The sequence below is a fragment of the Lampetra fluviatilis genome, chromosome 59 (assembly GCF_964198595.1).
Source record: "Lampetra fluviatilis chromosome 59, kcLamFluv1.1, whole genome shotgun sequence".
Taxonomy (NCBI): domain Eukaryota; kingdom Metazoa; phylum Chordata; class Hyperoartia; order Petromyzontiformes; family Petromyzontidae; genus Lampetra; species Lampetra fluviatilis.
The window spans coordinates 4535314-4562564 of record NC_136333.1 but is presented as its reverse complement, the minus strand read 5'-3'; the positions used below and the strand labels follow the sequence as shown (position 1 = coordinate 4562564).

The 27251-nt window shown below is 52.8% G+C and overlaps 1 protein-coding gene across 1 annotated transcript; it reads right to left on the bottom strand.

Moving 5' to 3' along the window:
- Nucleotides 1-8045: 8045 nt before the first annotated feature.
- On the bottom strand, nucleotides 8046-26656 carry MFAP1 (microfibril associated protein 1). The gene is made up of 9 exons (XM_078880898.1): nucleotides 26418-26656; nucleotides 24479-24731; nucleotides 15871-16021; nucleotides 13997-14184; nucleotides 13250-13358; nucleotides 12644-12804; nucleotides 10980-11139; nucleotides 10191-10280; nucleotides 8046-9275 (listed from the first exon to the last, which is right to left on the bottom strand). Exons 1-9 carry the CDS (start codon nucleotides 26503-26505, stop codon nucleotides 9090-9092), a joined length of 1386 nt encoding a protein of 461 aa, XP_078737024.1. The 5' UTR covers nucleotides 26506-26656; the 3' UTR covers nucleotides 8046-9089.
- Between the last annotated feature and the right edge of the window lie 595 nt (nucleotides 26657-27251).

Genomic DNA, 27251 nt, shown 5'->3' with positions numbered 1-27251 from the left:
AATAATTTTTTACAGTGTACGTGAACAAAGAGTATGAACCCTTACTAAATGGCTGTGTCGGGTGGTGGCGGGTTTAACGACACCACATTTATATTTACGCGATTTAACCTAAAAAAACCCTCTATTATGGATAATGTTGGTCGCGAAAGCCTCCTCCCACTCCCGTTGTTAGAATGCAAATTACTTGGTCCACCGATCATGCGACTCATAATTGACCAGTAAACACGGAACGTCCAGCCAAAACGTTGACACGGCCAATTGATAAAATTACAAACGTGGCCAATTACAAAGACAAAGATATTCCCACCCGGGATAGCCTTCACAGGACCGTTGGGGCAAGTGCTGTTAGCTAGCCGCACCTATGCAGGTCGAAACGGCACACGAGGGCGTGGTGTGGCCAGGACTACGTCCGGCCGCCTTTGTCTCCCCAGTGGCGATGTTTACACACCGCACCAGGTACTAGACCCAGAGGAGGCTCAGAACCGGTTCAGATAATCGTCACTGGCGTTGACCGTGAGCGGGAATCGAACTCGCCTGGCCGGGTTCGGAGCGCAACGCGTTGATCACTGCGCCACCGCTCCCCCACAAAGATCCCCCGTATAGCCTTCAACATACCGTTGGGACAAGTGCTGTTCGCGAGCAGCACCTATGCAAGCACACACACACGCACGCGCAGCCTACATCTCTCTCGCAACCTCCCCTTGTGTGGCGCGCATTATCCCGTCGAGAAAAAGCCTTTGGCGATTTCCCCCCTCGTCAAAATGAGCACGGAGACATCTCAGTAATCACGTAGGTAACAAATTAAAATTCAAATAAATAAAAGGATTTTTTTATTTTAATTTATTTTTATTAATTTTAATTTTTTACCTACGTGACTTTACCGAAAAAAAACCTAAGAATATGAATCCTTGCAGTCACGAGAGCTTCAAATCTAGAATACATCTCAGTAAGCCGCGCGCATCATCATTTCGACGTTACTCATCCACGTCGGCGTCCGTCTCCTCCCGTTTTCCAGCCGCCACCTGAGCCAGGAGGTGACAATTCCACCACCTTCATACGTCTGGGGGGGGGGGGGAGTCCATCCATAGGACAACCGCCGTTGATGTTCCCAATCGGGTGGCTCTTCACTTTATCGACCGCGGAGAGATGGATGGGCTCTCTGAGCCGACCCGAAAATCGGGATGTGAACTCGCGCAAAACTTGGGATTTCCAGCTGCTCGACAGACTCTGAACTAGTGCGTCCTTAACATTTTACTGCAAGCCTCCAAGCGTGTAGAATTTTAATAAATACGTCGGGTTTGACGAAGCAAAGTTGTACTTACGTGCCCGCGGCTTTATTCGTGTTTCGATGATTTACCTTCAAAAAAATCTGGCCATGCCTCGCACCCCCCCCATACACAGAGAGGGCATCTCGCAGACACCGAAGGGTGCGCGCACCCCAGGCGAAGAACCGCTGCTGTAAACCACCACAGCACGTACTCTTTGGTTCTTTCTTCACACCTGAAGACGGTCCCTTGTTGTTGCGATCGAAACGTCGTGATCTATTATTTTTTCTACCCACGTGACTTTACCGAAAGAACCAAAGAGTATGGATTCCTGCAGTCACGAAAGCTTCAAATCAATAATCCAACACAGCACGTTCGACAATTACCTTGCGACGTTTGGTCGGCGTTCTTCTCCGATGAACGAAGATTCCACGTTCCTGCGACGGGGCCAGGGTCTATCCCGTCCGACACGCAAGCTCACGAGACCCGTGGCAGTGCGCGCCAGCCCCAGGCGCGGCGATGCGCGGCACCAATCGGACGCGTGCCCGGTGATAACTTTTAATCGCGGTTGAGGTCATAACGAACGCCAACCAACACGTGATCCTCCTGGAAGGGTGAGATCATGAACGAGTGGATGGCCCAGTGGGGTGTGTCTTTGCGTGGGTTTTTTTTTCTTCCACCCATTCATAATTTCGACCGAATTCATTCCCTGAATCCAGATGTTTTATTCTTCGGTTTTTTTTTTTAAATATAAACAGGGGTGCTTCAAAAAAAATGTGAACACATTTTAGAATTTGCAACACTACCACGGGAAATGTGTCTCCGGGCTCTGGAGACCACCTGGAGAAGAATCCATGCCACGTGTTGACAATGATGGTGAACAAATGGACTTTTTGAAGCTATTAGCACACATTTGTTATCACGCTACAGTGTATTATCCGTTCTTCTCTCCATTAAAAGCGCGAGTCACATGTGAGTCCCATGTACGTGTTAACATTTTACAGGTAGGAACAACAGGTTCCACACTGCCCACCAGGGATTATTTGTCTGTCTGTCTGTCGTGCACGAATGCGCTGTTCAACCAAGTTCCTACCTGCCCACTCCGAAGGAACGTGTTTTTGAAGCACCGTGAACAACCCGGTGCCTTCCCTACCCACATCGTGTGGCACGTGGTTCGCTCGCGAATAGAGGCCGCAGAGCGCGCAAGAAAGTTAAGCGTGGAAGCGGTGTTTGCTCGGAAGTTTTAAACGGCTGGGCACAAAGAGGAACACGTGCAATCACAAAAACTTCAAATCACAAAGAAGAACACGTGGCTTGGAGGCGCCGCTGGTTTCATTATAGACCCGTGACTCGACGCGTTCACGACAGCGAGCGGCGCTTGGGGTAGCCCCGCCACGTGGCCAGACACGTGGCGACGGTCGAGAGAGAGGGCCATTAGCAGGAGTGGCAGCCAGGGAATGGAAAGCGTCCCAGGGGGGGTGGGGATGACATCCCACACGGGAGATGGAACCACGCGACGAGCTCGTTGCGCGGCTGCTGTGCGGATTGGTGCAACGCGGCTCCGAGAGGCATTCATCCAGCAGTGGATTGATCGTGGCTAAATGATGTTTCGATGGTTTTGCATGTGTCAATGGAGTCACTGTGCCCGGAAGAAGCTTGGGGTTTAACGCCAAGTGTGGAACAACAGAAGGTGGTGACTGATTAAAAAAAAGCAACTATACAAAACTTGGGGACTGTATACAAATTATTTCATGGAATCTATCAATACTGTAGTGCGTTTTATAGCATCCTGAGGGGACCCTTGGCTCACGGGGTTCACGATGGTCAGGTCAGAGACACTTGAGCCGGTGCCATTGACTGCTGGGAACATGAGTTTGAATCCGGGGTTGGGCCGCCCTTGATTAAAGTGGTTTCACAAGTGTTACGCGTGACAAAATTGCTCACGGAGACCCACAGACTTACACAAACCCATAGTCTCACGACTCGCATAGAGACAAGATTGATGATGAAACGTAAGCTCTCAATTGTTCCCAGTTGATGGGTATTATCAGGTTCACAATGAGACCCATAAACTCACACAGACTTTCACAATTAAACAAATCGAATTCTCAAGCATGAGTACATGGTCTCAGCCCGGTCAACAATGACTTAGACACAGAGACCTACAGACTCACACAGAGACCTACTGACTTACATAGACACCCATAGACTCACACAGAGACCGAATGACTCACACAGACCCAATGACCTACATAGACCCCCATAGACTCACACAGAGACCTACAGACTCACACAGACACCCAATGATTTACATAGACACCCATAGACTCGCACAGAGACCTACAGACTCACACAGAGACCCAATGACTTACATAGATACCCATAGACTCACACAGAGACCTATAGACTCACAGAGACACCCAATGACTTACATAGACACCCATAGACTCGCACAGAGACCTACAGACTCACACAGAGACCCAATGACTTACATAGACACACATAGACTCACACAGAGACCTACAGACTCACACAGAGACCCACTGACTTACATAGACACCCATAGACTCACACAGAGACCTAATGACTCACACAGACCCACTAACTTACATAGACACCCGTAGACTCACACAGAGATCTACAGACTCACACAGACACCCAATGACTTACATAGACACCCATAGACTCACACAGAGACCTACAGACTCACACAGAGACCCAATGATTTACATAGACACCCATAGACTCACACAGAGACCTACACTCACAGAGACCCAATGATTTAAATAGACACCCATAGACTCACACAGACACCTACAGACTCACACAGAGACCCAATGACTTACAGACACCCATAGACTCACACAGAGACCTACAGACTCACACAGAGACCTACTGACTTACATAGACACCCATAGACTCGCACAGAGACCTACAGACTCACAGAGACCCAATGATTTACATAGACACCCATAGACTCACACAGAGACCTACAGACTCACACAGAGACCCAATGACTTACATAGACACCCATAGACTCACACAAAGACCTTTGACTCACACAGAGACCCAATGATTTACATAGACACCCATAGACTCACACAGAGACCTACAGACTCACAGAGACCCAATGATTTACAGACACCCATAGACTCACACAGAGACCTACAGACTCACACAGAGACCCACTGACTTACATAGACACCCATAGACTCACACAGAGACCGAATGACTCACACAGACCCAATGACCTACATAGACCCCCATAGACTCACACAGAGACCTACAGACTCACACAGACACCCAATGATTTACATAGACACCCATAGACTCGCACAGAGACCTACAGACTCACACAGAGACCCAATGACTTACATAGATACCCATAGACTCACACAGAGACCTATAGACTCACAGAGACACCCAATGACTTACATAGACACCCATAGACTCGCACAGAGACCTACAGACTCACACAGAGACCCAATGACTTACATAGACACACATAGACTCACACAGAGACCTACAGACTCACACAGAGACCCACTGACTTACATAGACACCCATAGACTCACACAGAGACCTAATGACTCACACAGACCCACTGACTTACATAGACACCCATAGACTCACACAGAGATCTACAGACTCACACAGACACCCAATGACTTACATAGACACCCATAGACTCACACAGAGACCTACAGACTCACACAGAGACCCAATGATTTACATAGACACCCATAGACTCACACAGAGACCTACACTCACAGAGACCCAATTATTTAAATAGACACCCATAGACTCACACAGAGACCTACAGACTCACACAGACACCCAATGACTTACATAGACACCCATAGACTCACACAGAGACCTACAGACTCACACAGAGACCCAATGACTTACATAGACACCCATAGACTCACACAGAGACCTACAGACTCACACAGACACCCAATGACTTACATATATACCCATAGACTCACACAGAGACCTACAGACTCACACAGAGACCCAATGAATTACATAGACACCCATAGACTCACACAGACACCTACAGACTCACACAGAGACCCAATGACTTACAGACACCCATAGACTCACACAGAGACCTACAGACTCACACAGAGACCTACTGACTTACATAGACACCCATAGACTCGCACAGAGACCTACAGACTCACAAAGACCCAATGATTTACATAGACACCCATAGACTCACACAGAGACCTACAGACTCACACAGAGACCCAATGACTTACATAGACACCCATAGACTCACACAAAGACCTTTGACTCACACAGAGACCCAATGATTTACATAGACACCCATAGACTCACACAGAGACCTACAGACTCACACAGAGACCCAATGACTTACATAGACACCCATAGACTCACACAGAGACCTACAGACTCACACAGACACCCAATGACTTACATAGATACCCATAGACTCACACAGAGACCTACAGACTCACACAGAGACCCAATTAATTACATAGACACCCATAGACTCACACAGAGACCTACAGACTCACACAGAGACCCAATGACTTACAGACACCCATAGACTCACACAGAGACCTACAGACTCACACAGAGACCTACTGACTTACATAGACACCCATAGACTCGCACAGAGACCTACAGACTCACAGAGACCCAATGATTTACATAGACACCCATAGACTCACACAGAGACCTACAGACTCACACAGACACCCAATGACTCACACAGACACCCATAGACTCACACAGAGACCTACAGACTCACACAGACACCCAATGACTTACATAGACACCCATAGACTCACACAGAGACCTACAGACTCATAGAGACCCAATGATTTACATAGACACCGATAGACTCACACAGAGACCTACAGACTCACACAGACACCCAATGACTTACATAGACACCCATAGACTCACACAGAGACCTACAGACTCACACATACACCCAATGATTTACATAGACACCCATAGACTCGCACAGAGACCTACAGACTCACACAGAGACCCAATGATTTACATAGACACCCATAGACTAACACAGAGACCTACAGACTCACAGAGACCCAATGATTTACATAGACACCCATAGACTCACACAGAGACCTACAGACTCACACAGACACCCAATGACTTAAATAGACACCCATAGACTCGCACAGAGACCTACAGACTCACAAAGACACCCAATGATTTACATAGACACCCATAGACTCACACAGAGACCCAATGACTTACATAGACACCACTCACACAGACACAGCGAGGCTCGCATGGATAACTGCCGTATAAAAAGGGCTGCAAAGGCGCAATTGCGAGTTGAATTACCGACATTTAAATCATTAATCATGCAATTCAGGCAAGCTATGATTCAGGCGAGCATGAAAGCGTTGCGAGACAGGTAATGGTACAGGGGAGCGTTGGTGACTATCCTATTACGGACCATTTGCCCGAATTAAAAATAACCGTGATTATGCTGTACACAATTACGTCAATGGGAGTAACACTGCAGCATTGGCCAAGCCATTGCGAAACCCACACCAACCGAACGGTGTCATTATTGTTTTTTTACGATTCCCAACTTAAGTTGAACGAGTTCATTTGTGCCTAAGCTCTGCCCGTGTGGCTGGTGGCACGAGGAGGGGGGGGGGGTAGAGGGCAGTGGGGGAGGGGGGTTACAACTCGAGTGAAGATGATGATGACACCGATGTTGCAAAAGTTCGGCGCGTAAAGTCGCGCTCCTATTCGGGACTCTCCGTGCGCAATAGCGGCCACAGTGGCCACAAGTTTCGCTTAACGCGCGAGACAATAACAACGCAGAGCCACAGGCTTCTAAAGTGTATTGAATTTCCCCCTTCGCCCCGCCCCCCCACAAATGCATTTTTCCCCCAACAGCCAACCCTGTGGTCGGCTCTGACGTGTCCTGCCAATTCACTCCGTGCGATGGCGCATTTAACGCGAGCGTGACACAAATAGTGCATCCTCACTGTTGGCTTCATTTTTTTTAACTCCCTGATTGACTAGAACTAGCCGGCAACGTTTCGGGGCTTCCTCGAGCCCGGCCAGTCCCAGCAAAGCCCTCCACGGTTCTCTGCCCGACCACGGCACGGAAACACCACGCGGCGAGATGGTAACTCCCCTCGCCTGATATACAGGTCGTGGGTTCGACCCCGATGCAGACCCCGACGCCTGCTGTATATTTCGAAGTCTTGCAGTGTATCTCTATCCGTGGGTTCGATCCCGATCCAGACCCCGACGCCTGCTGTATATTTCGGAGTCTTGCAGCGTCTCTCTATCCGTGGGTTCGATCCCGATGCAGACCCTGACGCCTGCTGTATATTTCGGAGTCTTGCAGCGTCTCTCTATCCGTGGGTTCGATCCCGATGCAGACCCCGACGCCTGCTGTATATTTTCGAGTCTTGCAGCATCTCTCTATCCGTGGTTCGCGTGGATTTTCCTCCGGATCCTCCAGGATTTTTCCCCCTCCACATTTAGAATCAACGTCACGAGCTCAAGAGCATGTGGCTCAGGAGACGCATGATGCTGACCTCCAGGTTTAGAGTATTTGGCTCCTACTATAAATGTCCACGTGATAAGCCACTTCCGTTGAGCTATCATTCGTGATAGCCAGGTCGCTTCTGAAAAAGAGCTACAAGGCTCAGCGGGGCCTTACCTGGTAAAATAAGTTTTATTAAGACGACACACACACACAACCAGCTTGCCATTCGTAGTCAAGACTTCGACAAGAACGAACCACGACGTGATACAAAAGCAAAGCACTCCGGTGTGTTTTTTTCTTAAAACCGGTTACTCATTTCAAAACTTTTATTTACAAAGTTTCTGCGTTGGAAAATGCAGACGGAGGAGAGAGGCATTCGCGACATGCAGCACCCTCGGCCCACCACTTCCCCTGCTCCATGGGTTACCACATACAAACCATAGCGTACATACATAGACACGTATCGTGCGCGTGTGTGTGTATATATATGTAGACACACACACATGTATACATATAAAATTGGTCAGGGTGGATATTGCGACGTTGTGCTGTGTATAATAACAAATTGTGGCGGCGAGGATAACGGACGCAGGACCAGATCGAGGTCACACAGACACAGCCGACATCTGCCACGTTGCAGTTGCCACGAGCCATCGGGCAAGCGATCGCGGTACCACACAGCGCACACTCGCTAACACACACGCGTATACGCACGCACCCGCTAACGCACACACACGTATACGCACGCAATCACTAACACACACGTATACGCACTCGCACGCACTTGCTAACACACACACGTATACGCATGCACTCGCTTACGCACGCACTCACTAACACACGCACTCGCTAACACACACGTATACTCACGCACTCGCTAACACACACGTATACGCACACTCGCTAACACACACAGATACGCACGCACACACTCGTGTACAAAGACGTATGCGCATACGTTCAGTTCACACACTCACACATGCACACTTGTGTACACACTCGCACATACGTCCGTGCACGCATACACACACACTCACGAACACACACATACGCACACATTTGCGTGCACTCATACGCACACGCTCGCTAACACACAGACAGGTTCGGAACAATGCAACGTGCAAACCACGACACTACCGCTCACCCCACACACAAAACACACACACGTATGCGCACCAACAAAGACATACACCCACACACGCACGCACACACTTGCGTGTATTCTCTCGTAACCCGTGGTGGGACAAGGGAGCTCCGACGGGGGGAGGGGAACGCAGCCGACGGCGTCAACAACAGCGGCCGTGCCGTCACGTCGCGGTCTTGCGCTTCTTGACGGCGGGCCGATCGAAAATGTCACGCACGCCGGCTGCCTTCTGCTTGTAGAACTTGGTGTTCTGCGCGTTGTCCTGGGCCCAGGCCGAGTCGAAGGCCGTGGTGTCCTGGTCCACCAGGTGAGTGTACTTGGTGCGGCCTGAACGGCCAAAGTTCTTGACCTGCAGGCAGGCGGACGGGGACGGGCGGTCGGTGGTCGGCCCCCGCAAAAACAACTCGTCAGCGTTGTACGGAGCGGTCGCCGGGATCCAACATGTAATCACCCCCTTGCCTGCCTCCAACTTGAGACCACGTGACCCCGGTACACTCTCATCCCCCCGCTGGCTCCCAGCGCAATGCCGCATCAATTTCAAGATCGCAACACTCGCCGTGTTCAAGATCCTCTGTGGACTCTGCCACGCCTACTCCCCTCCATGCACTCTCCTGCCTCTCCCCTATCGTCTCACTCTACTCCCCTCCACGCACTCTCCTGTCTCTCCCCTCTCGTCTCACTCTACTCCCCTCCATGCACTCTCCTACCTCATCCCTCTCATCTCACTCTACTCCCCTCCATGCACTCTCCTACCTCTCAACTCACTCTACTCCCCTCCACGCACTCTCCTACCTCTCCCCTCTCAACTCACTCTACTCCCCTCCATGCACTCGCCTGCCTCTCCCCTCTCATCTCACTCTACTCCCCTCCATGCACTCTCCGACCTCTCATCTCACTCCACTCCCCTCCACGCACTCTCCTGCCTCACTCTACGCCCCTCTACACACTATCCTACCTCATCCCTCTCACCTCACTCTACTCCCCTCCATGAACTCTCCTACCTGTGCCCTCTCATCTCACTCTACTCCCCTCCACGCACTCTCCTACCTCTCCCCACTCATCTCACTCTACTCCCCACAGTGCACTCCCCTACTTCTCCCCTATCATCTGGCCACTGCTCCCCACCACTCATTCACCTGATAATAGGGACAATGAAAACAATGAGGTCGTGATCATGATGATGGTGATGGCGATGATGATGGCGATGATGATGATGAGGTCTTGATCGTGAAGATAAGAAGACGAGGAGGTATCCGGTTCCCACCTGCATGACTTTGGGCAGGATAGTCTTGTCAAAGTGATCCTCAAGAGTGGGCTCCGTGAAGTCTCGCTTGTACACGTTCTCCTCTTCGTCCTGCGAAATTGCACAACAACAACAACAACCACGTCAACAACCACTCAAACCAGGCGGCTTGGTCGTACCAGCGGTGGGTAACACAAATCAACGCTCCATTATCCACAGGTGGATTATCCGGTTGGCAGAATAAACGTCCTTGCGAAAACATTCAACGGAAGATACGAACGTTTATGACGGTACTCTTAGGTTTTTTCGGTAAAATCACGTAGGTAAAAAAAAAATAGAATAATAGAAATAAAATAATAAAAGTTTATGACGGTGTCAACCGTTAAATACGCTTCACGGGGAATCGAACTCTGCTCGCCGGGTCTGTCGCGCATCGCGCCGACCGCTGCACTGCGACCGCTCCCGCGCGCTCGCGGTCCCCGCGCGCTCGCGGTCCCCGCGCGCTCGCGGTCCCCGCGCGCTCGCGGTCCCCGCGCGCTCGCGGTCCCCGCGCGCTCGCGGTCCCCGCGCGCTCGCGGTCCCCGCGCGCTCGCGGTCCCCGCGCGCTCGCGGTCCCCGCGCGCTCGCGGTCCCCGCGCGCTCGCGGTCCCCCGCGCGCTCGCGGTCCCCCGCGCGCTCGCGGTCCCCCGCGCGCTCGCGGTCCCCCGCGCGCTCGCGGTCCCCGCGCGCTCGCGGTCCCCGCGCGCTCGCGGTCCCCGCGCGCTCGCGGTCTCCGTGGGCACGGCGTGACTCCCGTGCAGCGGCGCTCACCATGAAGAAGGCTCCGCGGTGGTAGTACTTCTGCAGGAACTTGTACTTGCCCTTGGACACGCGATTGGTGATAACCTTGGGGTTGGCACGCAACTCCGCCCGCCGCTCCTCCTCCGTCATGGTGTGCATGCGGTCCAGCTCCAGCTTGTCCTTCTCAGCGCTGCGCAGCGGGACCCCACGGACAAAGCAGCCCCACCCCCCCCATCAACAACAACGCACGGCAGGTACTCTCCTTTTTTGTATTTGATTGTCAGCCAACACTGGGTAAAAAACAACATGGGCATTTTCGTTCTCTTCTAGCATGTGCACCAACAGGTGCTTGTGCACAAACAGGTCCACATACACCTCTTGTTCTCTTTTAGCCCCCCCCCCTCTCAATACGTTCCATTCATTGGCTATCACATTCTGATAAGCTCCCCCCCCCTCCTCCCCCTTAACTTGTATTTAAGAACTTGTATCTCAGAATCTCTGCCTCACTTGATACAGCAAATCTAGCTGTGACGGTCCCACCTGATGACGGAGACTTGTGTTGCCTCCGAAACGTCGTGATTTATTAATTTATTTCTATTATTACTTTTGGTAATTTTATTTTTTACCTACGTGACTTTACCGAAATAAACCTAAGAGTATAAGGGGAAAACGCTTCGCCAACCTGCTTGCTGTGCTGCCAACTCGCGGCCCAGCCGGTTCAGCAAATCTCTACGCGATTCACCAACCCTGGCCTACACAGTGCTGGGTCACAGGCGTGTACCACAATGGCGGGCTGCCCTCAGAGATGATGCTATCGGTACAAGGTTACCGCAACCAGTTTAAACATGCACCATCATGCGCTCTGTTTCTCTGTATACCCTGTGCGTGTACTGCACCTCCCATTAGCATGGTTGGCTATGGACGGTGTTAAAGAAGTTCAACATATATACACATACGTCCGTGTTTGTAGTGCCCTGTACTTTGTTTGTACTGCCCTGCACACCTGTTGTTCTGTGTGTGCGTACTCCGTGGGTATGATGTGCTTAATGCTGTGTTCGCTATGCGATAACTGTGCATACCTGGTATGCCGACTGTATGTATACCCGTACTTTGTGTGCACAACGTGCGAGTAGGCCGCTGCGTACCGGCGTCACGGGCACCAAATTTTCCAACTTTCCCCGCGGATTTCTCATTTGGGAAACCACACAGCAATGATCGCCTCCTACGGCAGAACTACTGCAGACCTGGTCTGTGAAACATTGCAGCGCCTTTGTGATCGCCTGACGCTATGAGAATAAAACAAAATCCAAACGTGTTCATGAGCTTACAATGCATCTGTGCGTGTGTGGCGAGTGCCCTGTGCATAAGCCCATCATCAGCGACGATTATATGAACCAGTTCTGGGCCTCCCACAGGTCCACTCAGCCTTAAGCGAGTATCCGGCGCGATGTGTAAACATCGCTGCTCGGGAGACAGAGGCGGCTGGACGTGGATTCCGGCCGCACCGACCCCGTCGCGCGTCACGCCGGCGTTCACAGGTGCTACTCGCTCACACCACTGTCCCCAACAGTCTGTTCAAGGCTATACACAGGGGGATCTTTGTCATTATTTGTCTGCGCGTACCCCCGGCCCCACGTCTGTGTGTATCCCCCGGCTGCGTGCAGTGCGTGCGCTCCCCGTGCGGTGACACTCACGCCTCGCGCTCCTCGCGGTCCCGCTTGACGCGTTTCAGCTCGCGGACCTTCCACGTCTCGTACTCCTCCTCGTCGTTCTCGTTGTCCGTGTCGATGGTGTCCAGCGCCGCCAGCGTGCGCCGGTTCTCCTCAAACTCGCGCCGCGCCTCCTCCTCCACAATCTACGCCCGTCACCACGCGCACGAAGCAAAATGACGACCGTGGCTGTGATTTCAATTCGCAAAAAGGTCAAGCTGCAGCCCTGCTTGTGCTTGCTCAAGCACCAGCCGGTAGAAGGGCCCTCACTACCGGCAGGTCGATAAAGCGCACCTCTACGAGCGCCGATGCTGGTTGCGGTGGTTGCCACGGTGGTGGTGTTAGTGGCGGTGATGGTGCTGCTGATACGGGATGCTGGTAGTGGCGGTGGCAGTGAAGGTAGCGACGGCGATTTTTGGTGGCGCCAATGCTTGTTGTGGCAGTGGCCACGGTGGTGATGCTGGTGCTGCTGGTGGGGGGTGGTGGCATCGGCGGTGGCAGTGACGGTGGCATCGGTGATGTTTGGTGGTGTCGGTGATGTTTGGTGGCGCCAATGCTGGTTGCGGTGGCGCTGGTGGTGGCCTTGCTCACCTTGAGCGAGTATTTGCGCCGCTCCTCCACCACGCGCTTGTTCTCTGCCTCCTGCTCCTTCTGCTTCTGGGTCTGCAGCTCCTTCTCCTGCACAGTGAGGCGCTCCTTCCTACCGAGCAGGCAAAGCACGAGATCCCCTTATAGCCTCAACAGATAGAACAGCATCTGTTAAGGCCGGCACTATAATCTTTCAAGACAGAACCGTGCGTGGTGCGGACAGTACCATAGATGGAGCAGTAGACAATGAAATAGGCATTGGAACAATGTGATATGCAATTCAGAAAAGTGATGCATAACGCAGTGGACAATGCAATGTTCAACGAGACAGAAAATGCAACAGACAACAGAAGAAACAGGAGAAATGTAAGAATATAACACAAAATGCAGCAAACAAGACAAAAGACAATGGAGTCGACTGTGATGCATCACAGACAGCCAATGCAATAGACAATACAAGAACAACCGCCATTCGCCACTAAGTGGCGGTGATGTCACCACGGCGCTTGTGCCAGGCTATGTGCACGTTGAGGCCACGTGAAGTTTCGAAGGCTCGCTGACAGGTCACAGGGCAGACCCAGCAGGTGCCACACAATGGGACAGACAACGCGGTCGACAATGGGATCCACAAGACAGCAGATAATAGAAAACGGGTCAATGTCCTAAACTGATGAACATTGCTTGAGCAAATGCTTGGCGGACGTGACAGGGCACGGGGACGGACGACGCAGTAAGACAACGGCCCCGCACTTGCGAATGAAGACGGGTTTCAGCAGCGGTTCGGCCTCCTCCTCGCTGTCCGTGTACTCCTCGTACTCCGACTCGGAGCCCGACTCGCCGCCCGACTTCGCCTCGTCCTCCACGTCCAGCAGCTCCGTCTCGTCATCCTCGCGCTCCTTGGCTCGCTCCCGCATCAGGGTGCGCCGCCGCTCGATCTCCTGGGCACCGCCGCCGGGCACAAGGGGGGGAGAGGGGGGGGCACGTCAGCGGGGATCGTTCGCTCGCTAGCGGAAGAACATGGTGGCGGCGTGGTCATCTTTTGTCTGACGACGACGCTGCCGACGACGGTACTGTTCCAGCGAGTCCACTGCGAGGATGAAGCCAGTCGACGGTTGCCCCTTTGTTTCACCGCTGCCTCAAGGGACAGGCCACACTTTCAAATGATTTGAGTTGATGTGGCCTAAACAATAATTCGGCAGCTCTTTCAGTTCTCTTTTGAGTTGGTGGTCCAGACAAGGTTGAGAGCATTGCGCATGCAATGTGGTGGTCATATGACATGCATGCAAGGCATGATGGTAGTCGTGCCTTCCTGGTCTTTCGTGCGCACCGTTGCGCGTTGTCATTTCCATGTTCCCGGCCTGTGACAATTTTCCTGCCTTTGTAGGTTTTTCTCATTATTTGCATCAAGCGCTGGATTTAAATTTGCTGACCATATCACGCCTTGTGTGCATGCGCAACTGTGGCTGTCGAGACCGACGTAGTGTCTCCCATGGCGGTTACACTTGTAGACTGACATTTACAGAAGGGTGGTGGTTGCTGCTTGAGACGTATCTTGTTCGCAAAGTTGTCCATTGTAATTTATATGAATAGATTCGTCCCCCTCACGCCCCTCTGGTCTTCGCACCTGATTGGCTCACAAGTGACGACATCGCATTTCTCCCTCTATTGAAGATCAAAATAGGGAGGATTTTTCCACAACTCTGGCCGTCGCCTGATGATGCTGGTTGTATTTACCGACTAAACGTCGTACTCGAATTGTAAACCTTGTGGGTTTAATCTCCAACACCGGTGTGCTGAACTAGTAACGAATTGGCATGTTTAGTTTACGTGACAAACCGTACTAATTAGCTGTGTCGGGTGGCGACGGATTTAACGACACATTTATATTTACGTGATCTAACCCAAACAAAACTCTATTATGGATAAAGTTGTCTTTTTTTCTCAATATAGGAAATACGTTGTTTCTAAAACCATGCCCTAACACCCCTAATTGTTGAACCCACAACGTGGCCTGTCTGGTGCTATTGACTCACCAGCTATCAATGTTACAACAGGAAAATATAACAAAAAACTGAAATAGGACCACAGACTTGGGACAATGAAAAAGGATACCATATGAAAGACAGACGCAATAGAGATTCGAGGTTTTAGGAGGATGTTGAGAATAGGATGGACAATAAAAACAAAGATGTGATAAAATAATTGGGATCCGGCAGAGAACGATGCAAGATTTAGTCAGAGAGAGGAACGTGGCATGTCCTGCAGACGTGTTAAGTAAGGCTCACGGGGGGGAGGGGGGGAGCCTACTCCTCCTACCTGGGAAAAGAGAAGGCAAAAGGGGCAATAGGAAGACAAAGATGGATATGGTGGGATTCCATTAAAGAATGAAAGAAGATGCAATTCATAGGGCTATGGAGATGCAGGGCAGGAGTAGACTGAGACCGAGGGTGATAAGGGAGATGTGAGAACAGTAGATGTGACAAGAGGCACATAGTAGAAGCACATTGGGGAGAGAAAATCTGACCAGCCGACCCCACGCAGTGATGGGGCCTCTAGTTTAGAAGTAGGAACAGTTCACGGAAGCCTGCATTGGTGGCTATGGCTGCAGTGAAGGGTCCACCCACCTCGTCATCAATCTCCTCCTCCTCTTCCTCGCTTGTGTCCTCTCGGTCGGCGAGAGGGATTCTCCTATCGTCATCATCATCGTCGTCATCGTCGTCGTCTTCCTCCTCTTCCAACACCTCCGGTTCGACGATCTGCCGGTGCCGGGCCAGCCTGCGTGCCGGCAAAAGCGAGCAGACTTGTTACAATTGCTCGATTCAAAACGATTTTGAAGCTCGCGTTGAATCGCGCGTTTGAATAAACTATTCATGATTTATGCCACACGCAAGTTAGTTACTGCATGATGCCACCAGCAAAAAATTGGGAGGGAAATTTTAAAATGAAAGAACAATAATAAACGAATAACCAGTACTACTTATCTGCATAAAAATGTTCATGTATATATATGTTGTCGGACAATCTGGAGTTTTGAGCCCTGGGAGCATGTCTCGACTGTGCCTCCCTCCACTAAAGTTGGCTCTGGCACTAACAGCATGGCATCTGGAAATACAGTCCTGCTATGTGTAGAGGTATTACGTACCGGGGTGTAGCAAGCCGTTACGTTGGGGTGTCTATGTAGTGGTGGTGTTGACGTGCGCCGACTGTGACAGTGATGGATCACGGGGCGGCGCGGGGTGCGGGGTTGGGCACGCGTTGTGGGCGTGGTGTGGACGCGCGCGCCGGGAGTGACAGATGACGGGCGGCGCGGCGTGGGTGGTGAGGCACGATGAGATGTGGGAAAACAGGATCGTAGCCAGCGCCCAGCGATTGGTCGAATAAGTGGGTGCTCGCAGCGACGTCCGCAGGTGGGGTATAAAGGGGGACGCGCGAGAGCACTCGGGGAGAGTTACCCAGTTGAAGACCCGAAGACGGAGCTGAAGACCTAGTGCCCCGAGACCCCTAGTCCCGCCGTCCTTGTGGGGACCGGGGCCCTGTGTGGCTCGGAGGCGAGGCTGTGGGACCCGGGGTCCGACGCCCCCGTGGGTCGGGCTGGGGACCCACAGTCGAGACGGATACCCCGGGCAGGGAGTGTCCCGAGTAGCTCAGTGGCGTTAGTCGCCGAGTAGCTAAGTGGATGTTGGTCATCCGAGTAGCTCAGTGGCGTTAGTCGCCGAGTAGCTAAGTGGATGTTGGTCATCCGAGTAGCTCAGTGGCGTTAGTCGCCGAGTAGCTAAGTGGGTGTTTGTCACCCGAGATACTAAGTGGATGTTGGTCATCCGAGTAGCTCAGTGGGCGTTAGTCGCCAAGTAGCTAAGTGGGTGTTTGTCACCCGAGATACTAAGTGGGTGTTTGTCACCCGAGATACTAAGTGGGTGTTTGTCACCCGAGATACAAAGTAGGTGTTAGTCACCTGTGAACGAGTTTGATAAAATAAAGAGTGTGTTACCCGTGAAGTCGTCTCCCGCCGAGTTACTACATTACAACTGGCGTCAGAAGTAAACCTGTCTTCAAGAAGTATGGACACGAGGAAGACTACCCGTACCCACGAGCGAGGTCGGGACGACGACGGCGTACCGAGGACACCAACCTCGGGAGGAGAGGACGAGGAGTTGCCGCCGATGCAGCACTTCGCGGTGATGGCCGACGCTCCGCTTGCCTCCGACACCAGCCTCCAGGACGCGCACTCCCGGTTGGCGGAGTTGCTACTCGCCGCCGCCGCTGTCTTGGCCGACATCTCCGTTCCGGCGAGCGGAAAAACGGCTGCGGGGTTGGTGGAGGAAGCGACGTTGGAGGAATCCCGCCAAAAGGCGCTTCGCGCCAAAAGTCTGGAAGTTGCCGCCGTTTTTGGGGGGCCGCCACCGATTGGCGGGAAAGACGGACGCCACGTGGCCGGACACCTCCGCTCAGCGCAGCCCACGTCATCAGCGCGCGCCGGAGCTCTCCATTTTGCGCCTGACAACCGAGCCGACATTTTACACAACTACAGCGGAGCGCGGGAAAATCTCTCCGACGTCGACGACGATCGGGTCCTCCAGCAAAGATTGCCCGCGCTGTCGGCGTTCAAGGCGGATGGGGGCGACTGGGGAGCCTTCCAACGAAGGTTCCTCGCTCATCAGGAGATGTCGGGGTGGTCCGACACCACTGCCCTGCGTGCGTTGCCAGCGATGCTTGACGACGACGCGCTTGCAGCCTTCACATCTGCTGCAAGGTCGTCCCGCTCTACGCTCCAGGCCGCACTACACCTGATGGCGAAGGTGTTCGGGCCGCCCTCCACGTGTCGCCACCAGTTCTACGATCGGCGGAAGGTGGCTGGAGAAACGACGCTCGCCTATCGCACGGCACTACTCGCCTTGGCGGACGCAGCTTTTCCCCGCATGGATAAGGAGGGGAAGGACGCCATGGTGACGGAGCAGCTGCTGGCGTTGGCCCACGAGTTGGGGGTCCCCATCAATGTGGCGGACGAGATGGATATCTGCTCCCTGGCGATCGCCACGAGCATTCACGCGTACGAGGTCCTCAAACGCAAGCCGGGGGTCGTCTGCAAATGGGCGGGGAACGCGGCACTGGCCGCCACGATCGCCGAACCTCAGCCAGCTGCGGATCAGGAGCAGGCCTTCGCTGCATCGCGTCCGGGGGAGTGGAGAACGGGAGGTCGTTCGCCCACACGTTCACCCCGCAAGCTGGAGCAACCGAAACCTACGACGTCCGTCGTCTGCTACAACTGCGGCCTTCGGGGTCACGTCGCAGCCGGGTGCCGGGCCCCGCGTCAGCGCGCCACAGGACCACGTCGGGACGACGACCAGGGCCACAAGTCATCCCAACAAAACCCGGCAAGTCGCGGCACCTCACACGTTCAGTCCACAAACACGGCACATTCGGGTCGCCGCTTGGCGGTGGGGGGTTCGCGGCTGGGTGCCGGGGGTTCATTTCGGCGAGGGGGGTCCGTACGCGGCCCGCAAGCAGTCGAGTGGTCCGAATTGGCCCACAGGATCGTGGCTGCGTCGGCCGGGTCGTCCGTGGTAACGGGGTTCATTGACGGGGTTGAGGTCCGGGTGCTTGTTGACACGGGTGCGTCGGCCACCATCATCTCGGACCTTATTTATAACATTCTTCCCGTCCAAAGTAGACCCCTTCTGCCAGTAGACGTGCCATTTTATGCGGCGAATGGGGGATCCCTGGGGATCATCGGCCAGATTCGGGCGACTATTTGCATTGGTGACATCAAATTGGCGGGCCCTATTTTTGTATCATCATCGCTGGCCGTTCCCTGTTTGCTAGGTACGGACTTTTTGTCCAAAATGCCCATCAAAATTCTTATAGATCAGGCCTGCATAGAGCTTCCGTCAGGTCGGCGGGTTGCGTTCTTGACGAGCCCTACCAAAATGCGCACGGTTTGTGCGACGGTGCAGGCGCTGGCAACTCACACTGTACGGGTGCCCCCGGGATCGCAAATGTTAGTACCCCTTCGGTTCAGGAAGCCACTCGAGGTGGGTGCGGAGGCACAGGGGGTGCTGTTGGGGCCGTCTAACAGAGCCAGAAGGGGCCTCGACTTAGCGGTTGCTCAAACCATGGTGAGAGGGGACAGTGAGCCGTTCGTAATGGTCCTGAATACGGGGTCGCGGCCGGCCGTAATTGCGCAGGGAACGGTGCTGGCTCACGCCGCGCCGCTACCCGTTGAGGAACGGCTCGTGGCTCAAGCAGATTTCACTGTCAAGTCGCATCCTCCAAGTGATGAGGGGACTGAGTGGTTGGACTCGTTGTGTGCGGGTTCTGCTAACTTGTCCGAGGTGCAATTGGGAGCATTGAGGGGTTTGCTACTCGAGTTTGCTGACGTGTTCAGCAAACATAAGTACGATATCGGCTGCACTGACCTGTTGCGCCACCACATAGCTACAGGGGACGCGGCCCCTATTCGTCAGAATCCCTTCCGGCTCAGCCCAGCCGAGAAGGAACATGTGCAATCGGCGGTTAATGATATGTTGGCGGCCGATATCATTTCGCCCTCTTCTAGTCCGTGGGGTGCTCCTATTGTCCTAGTAAAGAAACAGGACGGGTCCTTGCGGTTTTGTGTCGATTTCCGCCGCTTAAACAAAATCTCGATGGCGGATGCGTATCCGCTCCCCAGGATGGATGAGTCGCTGGATGCCTTGGCGGGAGCACAGTTTTTTTCCACACTCGATCTGCTTTCTGGATTTTGGCAATTGCCACTCGATAACGAGTCTAAACCTAAAACTGCTTTCCGGACACCTGGTGGCCTATTTGAATTCAACCGTTTGCCCATGGGCTTACATTCCACTCCCGCCACGTTCCAGAGACTCATGGAATTGGTTTTGTCGGGCCTCCAATGGGATACCTGTTTGATTTATCTCGACGATATCATCGTCTTTAGTCGGACTTTCGAGGAGCACCTCCAGCGACTGAGAGCGGTGTTCCTCAGGATGCGTTCCGCTAAGCTTAAATTTAAACCGGCTAAATGTTTTCTGCTTCGGGAATCGGTCAGGTATTTGGGCCATATCGTGAGTCGTTCAGAGATCTCGACGGACCCTGCTAAGACGCATTGCGTCAGCTCATGGCCAACGCCAACCTCGGTCACGGAGGTTCGCAGTTTCATTGGTTTCGCCTCCTATTACCATCGTTTTGTCAAGCAATTTGCCACCATAGCCAGGCCCCTGCACGCTTTGACGGCTAAGGGTGTGAGGTTTCACTGGGGGGCGGAAGAGGAGGCTGCGTTCTGCTCCCTTCGTGACGCCTTGGTGCAGGCTCCCCCCTTGTGTTACCCCGATTTCACACAACCGTTTTTGCTTGACACAGACGCCAGCAACACGGGTATCGGGGGGGTGCTCTCACAGGTGGTCGGAGGGGTTGAACGGGTGGTCGCCTACGGTAGTAGAGTTCTTTCCCCCGCCGAACAACGCTATTGCGTAACTCGTCGTGAATTGTTAGCGATTGTGTTTTTTACACAGCAATTCAGGCCGTATCTTTACGGCCGTCATTTTACGGTCCGTACGGACCATGCGGCTCTACAATACGCTATGCGCGTGGCACAGCCATCGGGCCAATTGTCCCGATGGTTGGAGGTCCTTCAAGACTACCAATTCACGACGATTTACCGCAAGGGATTGCGACACTCAAATGCGGACGCCTTGTCGCGGTTGCCTCCGTGCACGGACTGCACATGTTTGTTGGGATCGGCGCGGTGCAAACTCCCGGTCGCCGGCACCCCGGGAGTTGCGCTCGCCGCCACTGACACCCCGGGAGAGGACGCCCCCACGGGGAGGGATTCGCTGTTGTCGTTGCCCCTCATTGAGTGGGGCCGTCTCCAGATGTCCGACAGCTCCCTACTTACGCTACGTCGGAAAGTTGGCGCTCCCGAGGTAGGGGAGGCGCGGGTCGGTTCCTGGGTGTGCAGACAGGGCCTTTTGATGAAGTGGGACAACATGTCCCGGCGTCACGTGCTCGTTGTGCCTGTTGCTATGCGGGGTAGGGTTGTTCTGGCAGCTCATGAACGGCTCATGCATCTGGGTTTTCACAAAACGCTCGCCCTAATCCAGCGAGACTATTATTGGCCGGGGATGGGTAACGACGTGGCGAATATTCTTAAGGGATGCGTAGGGTGCGCCAAAAGGAAACCGCCACCATTGGCAGCTAATCCACCGCTGCAATCCATTCAGGTTTCGCGTATAAACGAATTGGTAGCGTTGGACATCTTGGGGCCCTTTCCGGCTACACCAAGGGGAAATAGGTTCCTGCTGGTTGGCGTGGAATACTTCACCCGATGGCCTATGGCATGGCCGCTCGCCAACCAGTCGGCTGCGGCGGTGGCGGACGCCTTTGTCCAGGGTTATGTTTTGGACAAGGGCGCCCCCGAACGCTTGCTGACGGATCAAGGAAAGAATTTTTCGAGCGTTTTGTTGCGCGAGGTGTGCGACCTGTTGGGTACAAAGAAAGTGCGTACTTCCCCCTACCACCCGCAGACTGACGGGATGGTTGAGCGTCTGAACAGGACGATTACGTCTATGTTGTGCCAACAGGTCTGCGACGATCAGGTTGATTGGGACTTACAGGTGCCGGGGGTACTCGCGGCCTATCGAATGGCCCCTCATGCGGCGACGGGGTTTTCCCCATTTTTTCTTATGTATGGGCGGGAGGCCGATCCGGCCATGGACGTCCAACTGGGGATTTCCCAGCCACGTGCAAAATCTAAATTGGCAGACCACATCAAATTTAATATCGCCAAATTGACTGAAGCGCGGGAGGCGGCGAGGTTGAATTCGCGGTCGCGGCAAATTGCGAACGAGAAATTGCATGAGCGGAGGGTGCATACGCATGATTGGAAACCAGGCGATAAGGCCTGGCTGCATTGTCCACATGCACCGTTGGCTACGTCCCCCAAGTTGTTGAGACCTTGGAGGGGACCGGTGGAAATTGTGCGGGTTGCACGACCCCAGAGTATACAGATTAAATGGGGGAAACGCCGTTGGTACGTGCACCCCTCCCGACTGAAGCCCTATGCGGCACCGTGTGACCCCGTTCTGTGCCGTGACGACCGGGCGTGTGATGTGACCGTCGACTCGGGGAGGGAGGTGTCGCAGGCTGATCCTCACGTGTCTCCTGACCCACCCCCAGGTGCCTCGGGCTTGACGGCTGCTGACCGTCGGGAGCCTGAAACCCGGGGCACGCACGGGTCCTCGATGCCTGGCCGATGTCTTCCTGAACCGCCGGCACCACCGGACGTTCAACCGCGTCTGGTGCCGTACGACGGACCGGCAAGGCGGACTCGGGCTAGGGCTCAACAATTTTCATGAAGACGTTTTTTCTCTACACCGAGCTCGCCCGGTGTTCCCCTCTGCCGGGGTAATGTCCCGTTGTAGGGACGCTCGGAAAAAAGGGGACACTGCACGAGTCGAAAGAAATTTTTTTTTTTTTTTCCATTTATCTTCCTTTCTGCATACACATTGCTATTGTCACTCGCCGGTTTGTATATATTGTTCTATTGTCGCGGTGGCATTGGTTGATGGTTGCGGATGGTAGTGTTCGCGTCGTGTTGTGTTGTTACGTTAGTTGTTGTTCTTGTTGTTGTGTTGTGTTACGGGGCACACAGGGTGGTTTGTATATTCTTATAGCAGCCGAGTCGGCTGCGAGCTATGTGGTAGGGGGTGATGTAGTGGTGGTGTTGACGTGCGCCGACTGTGACAGTGATGGATCACGGGGCGGCGCGGGGTGCGGGGTTGGGCACGCGTTGTGGGCGTGGTGTGGACGCGCGCGCCGGGAGTGACAGATGACGGGGCGGCGCGGCGTGGGTGGTGAGGCACGATGAGATGTGGGAAAACAGGATCGTAGCCAGCGCCCAGCGATTGGTCGAATAAGTGGGTGCTCGCAGCGACGTCCGCAGGTGGGGTATAAAGGGGGACGCGCGAGAGCACTCGGGGAGAGTTACCCAGTTGAAGACCCGAAGACGGAGCTGAAGACCTAGTGCCCCGAGACCCCTAGTCCCGCCGTCCTTGTGGGGACCGGGGCCCTGTGTGGCTCGGAGGCGAGGCTGTGGGACCCGGGGTCCGACGCCCCCGTGGGTCGGGCTGGGGACCCACAGTCGAGACGGATACCCCGGGCAGGGAGTGTCCCGAGTAGCTCAGTGGCGTTAGTCGCCGAGTAGCTAAGTGGATGTTGGTCATCCGAGTAGCTCAGTGGCGTTAGTCGCCGAGTAGCTAAGTGGATGTTGGTCATCCGAGTAGCTCAGTGGCGTTAGTCGCCGAGTAGCTAAGTGGGTGTTTGTCACCCGAGATACTAAGTGGATGTTGGTCATCCGAGTAGCTCAGTGGGCGTTAGTCGCCAAGTAGCTAAGTGGGTGTTTGTCACCCGAGATACTAAGTGGGTGTTTGTCACCCGAGATACTAAGTGGGTGTTTGTCACCCGAGATACAAAGTAGGTGTTAGTCACCTGTGAACGAGTTTGATAAAATAAAGAGTGTGTTACCCGTGAAGTCGTCTCCCGCCGAGTTACTACATTACATCTACATCAACGTCCGTACGTGGGGTGTCTACATCAACGTCCGCATACAGCCCCGCCCCTCGGGGGGGCAGTTGGGTATATAAGGCGGTGCGCGAGAGAGCTCGAGGCAGTCGTTGGAGCAGAAGAGCCAGTGAAGACTGAAGACCAGCTAGCTAGCCCTGGGACTACCCTGAGTCGCTGCTCTTATAAGAGCCGAGCAGGGCAAGCCAGGGGCGACCTCAGAGCAGCGAGGTCTGTGTCCTTGTGAGGGCCAGGCTCGTGTGGCTGAGGGTAGGACCTGAGCCGAGGCTGGGCCAGGGCAGTTAGCCTCCACTAGGATGGTCTGGGTTAGAGGGGTGTAGGAGCTAATGGGGAAACGTTAGCCGAGAGACACTGCCTCGGATAGAACCGGGTGAAGGGGCCGTTACCCCTTCAAGTGATAGGGTGCGCTACGTGCTGTATAGTAGCAATTGTTAATAAATACGTGTTGCCTCCGTCGACGTCTCCTGCGCTACTTACGCCGTTAAATATGTATCAATTTAACTGTCAAGTGATGAAGATCACTGTCGGCGATAGAACTGCGTGGACCGGAGATTGCTTGAAGGGATCTCGGAAGTGGTTCAGCGATATCCGCTTCTGCGGGCAGTTCTCTAACACAGGGGGGCGCGGGGGGGGGGTGGGGGGCTTGCTCCAGCCACACACCTCTCCTCCACGTCGTCCTCCAGCTGTCGCGCCTGCAGCCGCTTGAGTCGAGCGTCATTGGCCGCGGTGGAAGAGGAGGAGGAGAGCAGCGCTGGGGGGTCGCGCTCCGAATCGCGATCCGCCTCCTTGGGGAGGGGCCGCAGCTTGAAGTCGTCCTCCCCCTCCTCTTCGTCGGACGACTCCATGGGAGCATAGTCGGGCCGTTTGCCCGAGATGTAGCGCTTCACTTTCACTTTCTCCATGGAGAGCTCGCCTGCGAATGGAGATCGAGGAACAAGCAGTGGTTGGAGTGGTGATGTAATTGTTCCACGAAAAAGTCGATTAATTGCTGCTCCGAGATTACAATTCGATTCAAATGAGATTCTGTTTCAGTTGTGATTGATATTTGTCCCACATTTTTTTCTGCAATCCAGATTGTGCCATTAATATTGCGTCATGAAGCAAAGCATCAATATGGAACTCTTCCAGACCAATGCAAGTTTTCATGTTAGGGAACAGCTCACAGAAGCAGATACCACAGAACTATCTCTAAGATCCCTTCAAGTGACCTCTGTTCCACACAGTAACGGGTACAAAGAGTATTGTTCCTCGGATGACAGTCGAACCAAAATACTTTATTGTAATATTTTAAAGATAGCCAAAGAGTATGGATCCCTGCAGTCACGAAAACTTCAAATCTAGATAGCCAAATTAGGTGCAGAATTAATGCAATGTGATGGATTGTGTTTTACGTCATTGGGGACCGGGCTGAAACCATCAACTCAATGCACTCGATACATGCATCGAATTGTGCAAGTGAGAATGTTTATTTATGCAAGTTATATGCAAATTTACCCACCCAGAAATTAAATGCATTGTATCGATTAAGGCTCGCTAACTGATTTAAGTAATTAATACTATGTTTCTTTCATTTGAACACTTGTGTTTGCTACATTGACCTAAATGACGCAGAGTATGATTTGTACAGTCAACATCTTACAGGGTCGACTACGCATACTTTGCAAACGTAAGTTCAGGTTTTAAACAATTGACCGATACATCAGTTATATGAACTAAGCACTACCGCAATAAATTAACATGTAAATAAGGGGCCATCCATTTAGTACGTACGCATGGAGGGGGGGGGGGCTTAACCCAAATGCGTACGCATGCGTATGGGGTGGTCTATTGACAATATTGTTTCCCTTCTACGTGACTTTACCGAAAGAACCAAGAATATAATGTACGTACGCATAGGAAACGGGGGGGGGGGGGGGTGAAGCCTCGACAATAATTTGTCTACATTGGCCTTCAAATTAGTTAGTCAGGCGGTGGACTGTTTGCGTAAACACGTTAATATTATTAACCCTTGATCTTTTCTGCATGGATTCAATATCGGCCGTTCTATAGGATTCGGGGGGGAGGGGTCAAGTTTTGACAGATTTGCCTACTAAATGGATGGCACCTAAGACAATGTAAGTTCCTGCAATGATCCATCGATGCCTGGCTTGGTTCACCGCCTGTCAACACCACCCCATGTTCAATACACTGCTGGATTAAGTTCTCCCGACGCCGTATCGCTCACGAGGTGCCGATTAACCCACGCTTTGCCAAGCTTTACCCACACCGGCCACATCGGGTTGGTAAAGCGTTAACCGTGGCCGGGGGATCGAACTCAGCTCGCCGGGTTCGTCACGCGTTGTGCTAACCCCACTAAAGTGGACGTTTAGGGCGACACTTATGGGACGGTTACGGTTTCGGGGCATTTCGTGGACAGCTGCTGGACTTTGCGACTTTACATTTTCATTGCAGACACGGACGACCGAAGCGCGTTCAACGCCCTGAGCAGGTCTTAACAAATAAATGTTAATGATTACTGTTAATATTAACGTTGCAAATACATTTTTATTTAAAACTCCGCGAAGTTTGGGGCCTGGTCGCTCAGGCTTTCGAGGCTCACCCTTCTCGTTGTACACGGGCACGGCTCCCGCCGTCGATTGAATGGGCACGGGCCGCGGCCCATGGCTCGACAGCGAGGGCATGGCCATGCTGGAGGTAAAACAAAACGAAGTGAAACTAGAAACGACGACGACGACAACGACGGCGTCGATTTAAGTGTCGGGGGTTTCGGTGCCCGAGGCGACTTCTCAGGCTCGTTCCAAGCCTGCCCCGCCACCAGGCCTCAACGCGGCGGTCACGTGACTACGGAAGCCGCGACTGGGGGGGAAGGTGGGGGGGGACGCGATTTAATATTGAATCCGATATAATTTCCTTTGCGATATTTAATATATAAGATTGAATACGATATTATATATACATCTCGATATTTAATATGATACATACATCACGATATTTAATATTGAATACGATATATATGCATGACGATATTTAATATGTAATAATGATTACGAGATTAGATATACATCAGGATATATATTGAAAACAAATACGATATTATACCTACATCACGATATTTAATATTGGATACGATATTATTTTTTCATCACCATATTTAATATATGCCATTGAATACGAGATTACATATAAGCATCACGATATATAATATTGAATACGATATTATATACACATTACGATATCACGATAATCGCGATATCGATTTAAATTGAAGTTAGCAATTTGTTGTTGTCAATGTTTGTTTTGTTTATTGTCCATCTCGTGTGCCTTTAATTTTTTTGCACTTCTAATAAAAAAACGAAAAAAGTTAACGTGCAAGTTTGTTAGCCCCCCCCCTCCTCGTGATATAAGATGGTTGATTGACAGGTTGCGAGTGGTG

Bases quoted from the DNA above. Each gene is read 5' to 3' on its own strand.
- MFAP1 (XM_078880898.1), bottom strand. From the start codon at position 26,505: ATGGCCATGCCCTCGCTGTCGAGCCATGGGCCGCGGCCCGTGCCCATT. The intron at 11,140-12,643 runs GTGAGTGTCACC...CCCGCTGCGCAG, and splicing joins GACCGCGAGGAGCGCGAGGC to CGCTGAGAAGGACAAGCTGG. The intron at 9,276-10,190 runs GTGGGAACCGGA...GCCTGCCTGCAG, and splicing joins TCCTGCCCAAAGTCATGCAG to GTCAAGAACTTTGGCCGTTC.